The sequence below is a fragment of the Heloderma suspectum genome, chromosome 4 (genome assembly GCF_057233095.1).
Source record: "Heloderma suspectum isolate Gila_16-S chromosome 4, 16-S_ref, whole genome shotgun sequence".
NCBI lineage: Eukaryota > Metazoa > Chordata > Lepidosauria > Squamata > Helodermatidae > Heloderma > Heloderma suspectum.
The window spans coordinates 161,055,771-161,069,124 of NC_139461.1; the positions used below are offsets into that span (position 1 = coordinate 161,055,771).

The window sequence follows — 13,354 nt, forward strand, 5'->3', positions numbered from 1 at the left end:
GACTGACTGAATCCTTCACTATGCTGAAGCTACTGAACTTCTACAGAAGGTGAAGGTTTCAGTTTGGGGCAGTAATATCAGATGGTATGTGAGATACCACTATTTCACATGGAGTTCTTCCCACCCTTCCCTCTCCCTCTTCAAAATTTAATTGCAAGCAAGCTCCCAGTAGTCGGCACGTAGGAGCATAAAAGTTGGGGAGAAAGAAAAAAACAATGAGCACAGTGTGGAAGGAAAGGTGGCAGTCTCCCCTCTAAAGGCTGGTGCATTCACTCCCTATTGGTCTGCTAAGGGAGTGAGCCCTAAGGTCTCCTATTAACTCCAAGGATTTTGAGTTGAGAGGTAAAAAGCAGGCTTGTCTTAAGGCAGATGATGGCACTTGGAACAGCTCTAAAGATCAGGAGCACAGCTCAGAAGATCTGGGAGCCATGCCCAGGCGGGCCTTGTCCTAACAACACCTATGCTTCTCAGAAAAATCTGGCTTGCTGCTATTGATAGCAGAATGCTGGATTAGATGAACTTTGATATAAACTAGCAATATAGTTCTTATGTACTTCCATGTAGGAAAACTTCATGTATACTGTTCATTCACTGTTCAAAATAGTGATGGAATTGAGTGATCAGTTTGGGGGATGTTGGTTCGAATTTCTGTTCATCTATAGAACTCACTAGATGGCCTTGGACCTCTCTCTCAGCCCAACCTACCTCTCATGGTTGTTGTGTAGATAAAATGGAATAACCTCCTGAGCTTCTTGGGAAAAAGGAGGATATGAATGTGGTATTTATTTATGAAAGTATATGTATTGGAAAGCTGTGGCAGTTGTTGCTTTCCAATGAGTGTACATGTGTCAAACAGACATATATGTTTCATATGTGACCAAGTTTTATTAATACCAGTGATATTGTCAATTGTGAAGCTGTCCTAACTGTATTAATGCTTTGGTAAGAGCAGGTAGGGGGCCGCGGTGGCTTAGTGGTTAAGACGCTGAACTGCAGACCGGAAGGTTGGCAGGACAGCAGTTCGAGACCCGAGTGCTGCGTGACGGAGTGAGCGCCCGTCTTCAGTCCCAGCTCCTACTAACCTAGTAGTTTGAAAGCAAGAAATTGCAAGTAGATAAATAGGTATCGCTTTGGCGGGAAAGGTAACAGCGTTCCTTGCACCTCGGTGTTCAGTCATGCCGGCTACATGACCATGGAAGCGTCTTCAGATGGCTTAGAAATGGAGATGAGCACCACACCCTAGAGTCGGACACGACTGGTTGGGGACACCTTTTTAAGAGCAGGAAAGGAATTCTGAAGACAACAATTCCCTCTTGTGACATGCTAGAAGTTACGCAGCTTTTAAAAACTAACCCTGTACTTAGGTATATGCTAGCTTTTGTCTTAATTTTCCCCCATCTCCTTCATGCAGATATCCTGGAAAGACAATGAAGCTCCACTACAGAAAAGCTTGGATGAGATTGGTGAGGAACTCTGCAAATCCCAGGCCAGCTGTCAGAGCTTGCAGACAGAGCTGGAAAAGGCACAAGAGCAGCAGCAATCCAGTTTTGCTGGTGAGTCCATGTTGTGCATATTAAATTACAATGGTAGAAGACATTTGCTTGCCTCTTGACAGAAATTTAAGCGTAGCCTTCATCAGCTAATTTTTTTTAACAGAGGCAATATCTTGAATTCTGGAGGGTCAGTAACATTGTCTCCATTCACTGACAGCAGACCCCTGCTGAAATAAAAACAAAGGGGTCTATAAATTCTTCCTCACTGGTGTGACCAGCAACCAAAATTTTGTCTTGGCACTTACCTTTGGTAGAGCCATTCCCTCAAAGACATAGGTAGGCTCTTTAACCCACCCACCTCCCTTTCTGAACAAGAGATTATTTAGGAGTATAACATGGGCAATAGCCCTAATTTTTGATCTAGGTAATATGGCGGTGGTGGGAGTTAATTGATTGATCCTTCTTGCGAGAGGAGAGGGATAGAAGACTGGTCCACCTGTGTGCTGGACTAGGGGCAATTGTGGGTGAGAGCCACTAGGTCCCCAAAAGTGGTATGTTTAAAATTGTTGCCTCCATTACTCAGGACTTTAAATTGTAGAGCAAGTGCTGTACTTGACAATGAGCCAAGTTGGACACTCATATCTTGGCTTATTACACCAAGTCATGCACGAGCAATTTGCTTGTGCACAGAAAGCCTTTGTATGAGCCAGCTTAAAATAAAGCCAAGATTTTAAACCAGCTTCAAACCACGTTTTTATATCTTGGTTTGTTCCAAAGTAGGTAAGCATAGTTTCCTGGTTCAGATTAAATGGGAAACTACAGTTCAACTCATAGAATTGGAAGGGTCCATTCAGCCCATCACGTCCAACCCCCTGCTCAGTGCATGAATCCAGCTTTGACCTGACAGATGGATGGCCAGTCTTTGCTTGAATGCCTCCAGTGATGGAGAGCCCACCAGCAACCTAGGCACTTGGTTCCATTGTCTGACTGCTCTGACAATTAGGACATTTTTCCTAAGTTCAAGTTAATTAGAGGTTTAATTGTGGCTTGTGGCAAAGGGGTTATATGTGTAGGCAGAAGGCTCATACATATCTTGGCTCAATAAACAAAGATACAATCAATCAAAGGTGGCTGTAACGGTTTTCCTCAGGGGCTTTATTCCTCTTTACCATCCTTTTATGATTCGGATCTTATTTTGGGTAGTGCTCCTGAGTGGTCAGGCCACATGTGGGGTAATCCCCTCCCTTGGGTCTTGGTCAGACACCTCCCAGTTACACCACACAAACCCAATTGTTAACCAAATGACTTTATTAACCAATTAACAAGACAAATAGGGTAAGGGAGCAACAGAGGATACACTAAAATGACGAACTAAACCCTATAAGCTGTCTGCTTTCCTTAGCCTGTGCCTCTGTCACTCACATACAGACTGAAACTCCCAAAGGGGAACTCCTGCACCTTACGCTCTTTCACGGGATCAGCTTCTGGTCTGGAGCAATGCCGCCTCCACTTTCTGCCAGACCCACCCCTGCCCAGTCTCCTGACTTGGGTGTCAGATCCCCCTTTTAAGAGGTAGCTGGTCAAGGGAAATGTGCTGCATGTACCCACCCCTGTACCTTGTTAGCAAGGCTGGCAGATAACCTAAAAGATGTTTTTTGGCACACGTCCTACAGGCCAGGAACACTTAAAGGTAGAGTGAGAAACTTCTAAGAAACACAGCTTCTTGCCATAGTGGCCATTTTCTCTAATTAGGATTTGCTCTCTTATTTTGCTACTAAGGAGTTTCTGTTCAGTGGTTTGTGGGATCTTTTATACCTGTTGGGTTGGGTTGTTTTTACGGTGTGCTCTTGATGGGTACAGGATGGACAATGAGGGAGAGGTAAGGGCTGTCCCAATTGTCACTGTGGGCAGTGGCAGGTATGTTGGAGGGTGGGGCTAGTCTGGTGAGGAATGATGGTGACCCCGTGAGAGCAGTCTGATTTCACTGGAAGGATTTCTTGTCCTTCCAATGAAACCTGGGTTGTTTGTACTACCACGTCAGTTGATGCTCTTGCCAAATGCCAGGTAGGTACATTTAAAAACAACCGCAATCCAGGATATGAGGATACTAACCTGGCTTGTATTTCTGAGTCCAGGCTAGATAAAGTAGGTTTCCACTTCTCCCATTTGTTTCTCTTTAGGTTCTCAGCCCAGTACCAACTTAACCTTTATAGTCAGCGAGACTCTTATCACCATCGTCAAAATACCAAGTTAGACTAGTCAGATTTCTGGAAAACGTGGAAGGTGGAGGCATTTGAGAAGAACTAGTGGCAACCTAGTGTATCTTAATGAAAAGTATACACTGAACTAATCAAGGTTGCCATATTTTATACACTTCAATTTGAAAAATGGTTACCATGAGTTTTGCTTCCAATCCCTTTTCCTTTTGTGTTGAGTGCTGAAATAATAAGACATTCACTGTTCTCAGCCTTACAACCTTGTAAGACTGAGGGCAGGGACTGTCTTATTATTAATCTGTGTAAGCTGCTCTAGGAGCCTTTTTTGGCTGAAGTAAAATGCTGTCAATAAGTAAAGGATAACAGTCATGGTCATTGGTGCCTCCTAACCTCTACAGGGGGAGAGGACCATTGTGGTTGATCTACTACTGGTAACTAACTGGTGAATCCAAATGGTTTGGGGCAGATCTTGTACTTGGTGCTGCTATAGGCAGACTTAAGAGAAAGGTGCTTAATAGAATTGTAGCAAACCCAGCACCAGGCCCCTGTAGAGGATACCGTTGTTGTTTTTATCCATTTCAGTACGCTTCGAGACTGTGCTTGGGCTGAAACAGTTGGCCACGCTGGAGAATAACCTGTGCTTAGAGAATGACGGGGGGGGCAGGCGGTGTTACTGGGGGGGGCAGAGCTGCCCAGCTGTTGTGGGGATATGCCTCACACACGTTGACTGTAACATTTCAGTTCTATCTTGCTGGGGATCCCTGGGGGATGGGAGGGGTAAAAGCCTCTCCTAACCACCAGTGATCCCACTTCCAAGATTGCTGTTTTCTGCTGATAGTAGTAGTGGAGAAACCCCAATTTCAGTGGAGATAACTGGGGGATGGGAGAGGCATTCAGATCCCTACAGTTCCCTAGATTTCAGCAGCCTTCCCCCTGTGTTTATAATGTGTGTGTGCGCGCGCATGCACACGCGCGTGCGCCTGGGTTTTATGTGTATGTGGTGTGCTTGGGAATGTGTGTGTGTGTGTGTGTTTTGTGTGGCATTTCTTTTTTGTTTTTTGGTGTTGGTGGGTCTCTTGCCTGTGTGTGTGTGCACGCGCATATCTGAGTATCAGCAATTTGCCTTCTGTAAAATGGGTATTTTTTTTGTGGTGTGTGTGGTGTGGTGGGGGAGCGGGAGTGGATATCTGGACCCAGTGATTTGTTTGTTTTCAGTTTGTCAATAAGGTCTAGAACTTACCTCTTTTCACCACTGTTTGCCTCAGTTCTTCAGTCTCCCTTCCTGAAAGTATCAGTTTACGCATGAGTATCTGTTCTATATCTTCATTCAACGTCTCTGCAATCTCCTTATCCGCATTAAGTATTCCTTTAACTCCCTTGTCATCTAATGGTGTATCTCCCTTAATACTCCTCCGTGAGTTGGTCTAGAGCTGGCAACTCTGTGTGGCTGGATGGCATTAGGCGCTAAGTATATTAAAAAGAAAGAAATGGCTCTACCTGCAATTTCAGCAGCTAGAGAGACATGGAGCCAATCTACACAAGCAGTTTAGTGCAGAGGGAGAGCAGCTGGAGGTCCGTTGGGACATATGATGTCGCCAATCTGCAGCCAACAAGTGGCTTCCCTCTTGAAAAGCTGCATTTTCGGAGAGTCCTTTTACTCTGTTGTTCTTAAATGCAGTTTTGGAGCAGTCCCATAGCAGTGTACTCTGTCCCCGATCCCCCCCCCCCCCGCATTAAATCCTGGGCATGCCTCTGTGACCTGGCTGTGACCTGTCAGTGATGTGGTGCCATCTCCCACCCCCATTCCCTCTTTTTCCTCCATTTTGTGAAAAGTAGGGCTGCTTTCACAATAAGTAGCCTCCTTTTCCCATTCATAATAGCAGTAGTGCCGTTTCATTCACAATAGTGGAGTAGCTCATTTTTATGGCATGCACAATAAAGAATACACAGAGCAGAAGGAGAAAGGGCAGCCAGTAGCAGGAGCCCACAGCCGCTATTTCACAATCATGTTACTGCGATACACCTACAACTTTGCAGTTGCACGATACACCTAAAACTAAGGAATACACAGAGGGGAAGGAGAAAGGGCAGGCAATATAGCAAGGGAGCATGGACAGGGCTGGGAACAAACCTCCCCAATCACGGAATCACTCTTGGTTGCCCCTTCAGAGTAATGCAGCAGCAGCCTCTGATTCATTCATGTCTCCTCTCCAGAATAGTCCCTGTGTGTGTGATTTTCCTGTGTGTTTGTGGGGAGGAGGAGGAGGCTTAGTTCTTATTGGGGAAGCAGAGGCAGCACTGACTCCAGAGCACTAGTAGAGGGAGACAGTTCCAGCCCTTTCCCTCCCTGCAGGTCCAAGGCACCTCCTGTCTGCCCCCCATTTGTCTGTCCCCGGGCTTCGATATTGCTGGTTCATGGTGGATGCGAGGGGGAGAGGTGTAGGGTAAACTATCCAACATTACTCATCTCTTCCATTGAACTTCTCTGAGCAGTGGAGCATGGAGAGGGGTGGGAGCAAACCTCTCTCACTGGCTGAGAAGCATCTATGGGGTTGATGATGTTCACTTCTACTAGCGGAACTCCACCCAATCAACCGCAAAGTAAGGTGGATTAAAGTGCAGTTTTGACCTGTGAAAAGTGGATTTTAGGGTTGGTTTTACCTCACATTTTTGCTTTGTGTGCTCCTGATAGACCAAAGCAGATTTCATGAAAATCTGCATTGAAAATTAAAGCGCTTCATATTCTATTGCCATGTAGATCCAGCCATGGCATACTCAGCTGCAGTTTGATCCATACTATCATGCTGAATTAACTTTATGAGGGAATCCAGTTTTGAAAATAGAGAGATGGCCTTTTATGTGGAGGAGTTGGGTTGATAGTGGAATTTATACTTTAGATCAGTAAATACAGTTGAATGAAGAGTTTTTACCATTTTCAGTATTGTGGCTTAGATATCACCTACTGTCGAGTGCTGTGTGGCAATATAGTCAGTTACAGCACCTGTTGGTGTCTGCATATGGGGACATCAGTGATGAGAGCATCAGCACTTCCAATACTGTTGGAGGAACTAATTGGTTCTTTACAGAAAGCTAAGCCTACAATAGCTGTTTATAAATGTCTTTTGGAATGTAATAACATGGATGTTCAGAATGTGAGAGAGGAAGAGGATGGGGAATTAGAATGCTCTATTTAGCCTAATCAATGGAAAGTTGCACCAGCTTCCATATGTACTATTTCTGTTAATTTAAAATTCAACAAAAATGGATGTTTCTTGTATATTGGACACCACAGAGGCTTCCCAAGCAGAAGCCAGCTAGCTCTGCCAGATGCTGGTGATGTAATGAGGACAATGCCTCATTGAGGCATATGATGTGGGCATGCCCTGTACTGGCTTTTTTTTGTTTGCAAGTCATTGCTCATATAAATTTTGTTCTTGAAAAATCTGTGATAATTGTGGATGTTCATGCACTTTTAAATTATATTCCTGTGATGTGGGGATTAACAAATGGACAGCAAAAGTGGACTTTGAGAGCCCTTACAGTTAGTTGCAAAGAGACTCATACTTCAAACCTGGAAGGATAAACACCCACCACCTAACCTTCAGTGGTCTGAAGATCTTATTGCTCTTGCTACATTTGAATGTGTATCCTACAGCCAACAGTTTCATTTGGATGCTTATTTAGATATATGGACTGCTTATATTAACATATACATTTGAAACAGAAGTGTCAAATCTTTTCTTTTTCTTTTTTATTAATGGTGTGAATGATAACTGTAAATGGTTATGCTTTTGTACCATGCTCTTCTTTCTTTCTTTCTTTCTTTCTTTCTTTCTTTCTTTCCCTCCTCTTTTGCTGCTATTTTCCCCCTTTTTCCTTTTTGTTTCTGTTATATTTACAGATAATTTAAAAGAAAAAAAACCAGTGAATACACCTCCCTAGCCAGTTTTCTGCTTCTGATATATTTAAAGAATCTTCTTATTGTTAGTCTTAATGTTATTAGCAATATGCCCTTCAGAATCCTTTTTGTGTGCATGTGCCCCTTATTGTCTGCTTGCATTTCCTTTGTGCAATTTTGTTTTCCTTTTTATTCTCGTCATTTGGGAAATATTTCCATTTTTTGAAGGAAGCCTTATTTCTAAATGCTTCCTTCCTTGACACGTCATGTTAACCATGGTGGTGATCTCTTGGATTTCGTGCTACCTTTCCTGGGGGGAGGGGATCTTCACGACAATGGAATGAGAAGCGTGTTGGGGTATTAGCACATTTTCATGGAATCAGCTTTGGTGCATCAGGGACACACGAAGCAAGAAAAGCCAAGTGTACCAGATTTTCATGGAATCTGGTACACCTTTAAAATCTGGTTTTCACGGGTCACACAGCGCTTGAAAGGACCATACTTCCAGGTTGGGAGGGAGGAGTAGAACTGAACACCTTCAACCAGGCAAGGGCTGCTCGACTAATGAGAGAGGCTTGTTTCCCAACCCCAGTACAGGCTCCCCTGTTACTACGTTATTATAAATGGAGAGTAACTAATCCACAGTTCTCTAGAAACAACCCAAGTATCCAGTACAGCATCTGAAAGTTCCCTATGAGAGCAGCCCACCACCCCAATTTCACCCCATTCCAGCAAATTGTTGCGGAGTTATTGCTCCCACCCCATTTTTCCCAATGTGTGCACTTTTGCCTGAAGAAGCCAAAATCCCCAATTTTGCAGTGCAGCATCTGAAGGCTCCCCACAGAGCACCCCCCCCCAATGTTGCCCCATTCCAGCAAACTGTCACAGAGTTATAGCTTCCACACACAGCCCTTTCTCCTTCTCTGGGCACTTTCTCTCTGCTCGCAGTGGTCCCAAAACCTCCCCAGATAAAGCTCTTACGCATCAGAGAAGCAACTTTTGACATCGGGGAAGTGATTTAACACAACATCTGGGAATCGAAGTAATGCAAACATCAGAAAAGTGCATAATCACTGAGGCTAATTACTCCCACTGGTGAAATGGCTGTACGGGGCAATTCTGAAGGCTCAAAAGAGCACTCTAGGGCTTTTCTGTTCTGGAAAGGCAGGCAAGTTACTTTAGTTACCTAGGTTATGGGGGGCATGGCTAGGTGAAAGACACACCTGTAGGAATGCCCCAGTCATACCAGATTTAAAGCAGGAGGATGGGCACACAGCAGCTGAACCACAGGGGAGCTGAATTAAAGAAAAACAGTGGAGTAAAAGTACTCTGCAAAAATGTGGCTTCCCCACAGGTAAACTCCAGGGTGGCTATAGAGTGGCCATGATGTCATGTGTCCCTAATGACTTTAAGCCACAGCAGCATCAGAGAAAACCTCCCATGTAGACAGTCCCCTGGTCTGCAGTATTGAATACTGCAACAAAAATGTAAGGGTTTCAGTGTTCTGCCACACATTCTTCCAGGTAAAGGAATACCCTTCGAAGGGCAAAAGGAAATGGAGCTATCACCCAGAAACCCCTTTATGAACACATGTAAATCCTTTACATGTGAATAACTGTGCATGTGTACAGATCAGCAATCTGTATACACTGTAAATAGCTTGTGCACATGTTGGATTTTAACTGTACAGATCGACAGTCTGTCTACTCTTGTACACAGATAGTACATGCATTGAATGTAATGTGTGAATATGTGTTCGTCAGTTCACACAACTATGTGTTTGTTAATTCAAACCAGGTTCGGCTGCACACGTATGTACCCTAGATTAAGTAGAATTTTAATACCTGTTGTGATAAACTCCCCTGCTGATGATCCCTCACAAAGCTTAAGTTTGTGTCTGTGCATTCCTAAAGAGAGCCAAATACCTCCCAGCCTTGACCTTGGACTAGGGAGAGCTAGTTCATCACAGAAGTTGAAGCTTTTATTGTATACACTTTCCCAACTCCATTAATCCACCTCTTAGTCCTGTTATCTCCAGCAATCCTCTAAGAAAGAATGCTTGCCTGGCTGTTAGTCTGTCTTCACCAACAGGACCCTTGCCTTTTCTCCTTCCCCTGTTTATATCTCCTTCTCTGTGGCTTGAGCTGTCTGTGCATAAGAGGCATCCTGGCCCCACCTCCTTTTGGAATGCTGTATTTGTCTTCAGCTATAGCTCAAATATTTTGGCCACCTAATGCGAAGAGAAAACTCACTCGAAAAGACCCTGGTGCTGGGAAAGATCGAAGCCAAAAGGAGAAGGGGATGGCAGAGGATGAGGCTAGATAGCATCACCGATTTATTTATTTTTTTTATTTATTGCATTTATATCCCGCCTTTTTTCCTCTTGCAAGGAACCCAAGGCGGCTTACATGATCCTCCTCCTCTCCCTTTTATCCTCACAACAACAACCCTGTGAGGTAGGTTGGGCTGAGAGTCTGTGACTGGCCCAAAGTCACCCAGTGAGCTTCCATGGCTGAGTGGGGACTAGAACCCGGATCTCTGGGCTCCCAGTCCAACACTCTAGCCACTACGCCACGTGATGCAATGAACATGAATTTGAGCACACTCCGGGAGAGAGCGGAGGACAGGAAGGCCTGGCATGCTATGGTCCATGGGGTCACGAAGAGTCGGACATGACTTAATGACTGAACAACAAAATAGCAACAAGGCCAGCAGAGACTGGGGACTCAGGCCCAATCTCTCACACATATGTGCACATTCAGACACTAGCTCTATTCAGGCTTTCTAAAACCTTAAGTGTGAAGGGGAGATGGGGAAGCACATGCTGGCCCCACCCTGACCTCCCCATGTTGATAGGGAAGGTCTGAAGAGAAACTTTGTGTTCGGCTGAATACAACTACAGTGCTTGGATGACAACACTTTGCTAACATTGACCAGCATAGACAAAATGTCAGATGAAGCCGAGGACAAGATCATGAACTAAAAGCCCTTTCAGCCCTCATGCCAGAACTACAAAACAAGGCGGAAGACCTTGAAAATAGGAACAGATGTTTAAATCTATGTGTTTTCCATCTTGCAGAATGGAAAGAAGGTGGCGTGGTGATATGATAAATGTAGCAACTAGGCTGCTAACTGGTGCCCTGTATCATGACTATGTTACACCTGCCCTGAAAGAACTGCACTGGTTGCCAGTTGCTTTCCAGGCTCAATTCAGGGGGTTGGTTTTAACTTTTAAAGCCCTAAACACCTTAGGACGTGTCTGTCTAAGGGACTGCCTCTCTCACTATGAACCTGCCTGGGTATTAAGATTAAGGAGGGCGCCACTGCCCTCAGTGGAGAGGCCTGTTCATTGGGCATGTGTGAAAGGGCTTTCTCCTGTGTTGCCCCCAAACTGTGGAATGTGCTCCCTCAAAAACTGTGATTCGCTACCATTCCCTTGGCCTTTAGAAAGGGAGTAAAGATACATTTTTAAATTTAGCCTTTTAAATTGTTTAGTTTTAATGTTCTTGTTCTTACTGTTTTAATATTTTATTGTTTTAAAATTTTAATGGCTTTTTTGTAGAAAAGGTGGTATATAAATGTTAATAAAAAAATAAATAAAATAAATACTGTTACCAGATTCAGAAGAGTGTTGCTTACAAACTGTTACCAGTTGTTTTTTTAATGATGTAAGCAACTGTCCATTTACAAGGCAAGGGGAATGACCTGTGTATCTTAAGTTGCATGTTTCTAAACAGTATTTTTTCCATCTTCCATTCTTTAACAGAACTTCAGTCTAAACTGCTGTACTCTGAAATGGAGGTAAAGAGAAAGGTGGAAAAACTAAATAGTTTACAGGTTAAGTTGTCAGAAGCCACTTCCCAAAATGTACAGCTTGCAGAAAGGATTAAATCAACCGAAGCCCTCCTGGAGGCAGGCCAAATGAGCGGAATGGAGAAAAGCAAAGATGTCCAGGTCAGTGTCTTGCAATGTTCTTCCCTGCCATCCTCTCCTTTTGATAATGTTGCCTCTCATTCAGAAGGACTCTCCTCTTTATGATGCAATATTTTGGCAATGTGACAGTATTACATATTGTGTTGCTTGCTATATTTTGGAAACAAGTGACTGCTTTGAAGACAGTAACTGACTTTTCTCTCCCCATCCCAATTTTCAGGAAGCGAACCAAACAGAAGTCTGTCTGATGCAGTTAAGGTAAGGCTGGTGAGTTTTAAAATATGGGTTTTGGCCACTAATAAACTACTTCTGTCAATGAGGCGAAGACATCATCGCCATGTGTCCTTGGTCACACTTGCACACACATGTGTACTGGACTTCAGCGAAGAGTCACAGTGCACCACGATGACATTGCAGTATAAACCAAGGAGAAATTAGCAACAGAACACAAACTTTGTTACAGAATATGAAGATATGTATACATATTGTATACAGTTTTGGTACAGGATAGAAATATTGGTCAGATAAGCAGTACGCTAACTTGGCCTGGCATTTTATTTGGAGATTACTATAGAAACAGGAAGGTTTGGGGGGAGGAGAGCCAAGTGAGGTGAATAGCCGAGGAGGCCTGGTCATAACTGGGCAACTTGATATATAGGTGACACAGGACTTGAGGCAGTGCAGATAGAAAAAGCAGAGAAATAGAGAGAAAAATGGAAGGATAAGGAAGCAAAATGCAAATATTACCTCACCTAATCAAGGGAAATGAATGGCTGTCCTTTTCCTTGGGGAATCAGCAGATCACAGGGAAGCCAAAATGCCCAAAATAGCTTGGACTGTGTTGGGGAAAGCAGAGCCCAGCAGACCCTTATACTGTGGAAGGCTTTCTGTGAAATTAGCTAAAGGTGAGCGTGCGAAGCAGTGTTCCCTTGGAATGCTAACTGAACTAAATCCAAAACAGCAAAACCACAAGGAAAAGGGAAAAAGAAGGGTAGACCTCACTAAACAGGATGGAGCAGCCTGCTTTGCCATCGAAGTTGCACCTAAGCTGCACTTCCAGCTGACCAGACTGAACAATGTGTTTGATCCAGACTGAGTTACACTTACTAAGTAACTTGAGTTCTGTTGACCAACTTAAGTTCTATTGGGCAGAATCTAAAGGGGCACTTACGCCCCCATCAATTCCTTTCCACAAGGGGTGGGTCCCGCCAAGTCCATTGCACAGATGGGATCCATGGCTTACTCAAGGGAAATTTAACACTTCCTAGGGCAAGCCCTGAAACGAGCAGAAACACTAGTTTCTGGAAGGAAGCAGGTTGGCAGAGCTCCCTTATGCAAGCTCCACCAACCTGCTTCCTTCCAGAAACAAGCATTTCTGCTTGTTTCAGGTTGCCCCAGAAGTGCTAAATTGTCATTGCATAAGTGGTAGGGGCCACTTGTACAATGGAATTGGGAGGGTCGAAGAGAATTGGCAGGGGGCAGAAGCACCCTGTTGGATTCTGCCCATTGATTTCAGTGGGTTTGTTCTCAATATGACTTAATCTTGCTCCAGCCCACTGAGTTTTGGAAGGAGGGAACTTTAATAGACTCGATAGACAGAGGGACATGACATCAGAGCCCTCCACCTATCCTAGGTCCTGCCAGCAGGAGCCAGGCAGAGTGGGAGGAGGATGGACGCTATTTCACCTCCCGTTCCTCTAAGCCTATCTAGTTAACTTGCTGGCGGTGGGCAGGGATGGAGAGGCTACAGGGTACTGTAGATCCTGGCTGCAGAAAGAACCCTGTAGAGGTCAAAAAGGGGACCTGCTAAGGGT

General features: G+C 44.3%; 1 protein-coding gene across 5 annotated transcripts in view; it reads left to right on the forward strand.

Annotated features, from left to right (window-relative positions):
• The window catches only part of RRBP1 (ribosome binding protein 1), a 214,478-nt gene that overhangs the window by 111,397 nt on the left and 89,727 nt on the right, over positions 1–13,354 (forward strand). For all 5 annotated transcript variants that reach the window (XM_084854812.1, XM_084854811.1, XM_084854813.1 and 2 more), the window contains 3 exons: positions 1,412–1,553; positions 11,374–11,561; positions 11,761–11,798. In XM_084854812.1, the coding sequence (XP_084710938.1) occupies positions 1,412–1,553; positions 11,374–11,561; positions 11,761–11,798 (368 nt within the window). The remainder of the gene's footprint in view (positions 1–1,411; positions 1,554–11,373; positions 11,562–11,760; positions 11,799–13,354) is intronic.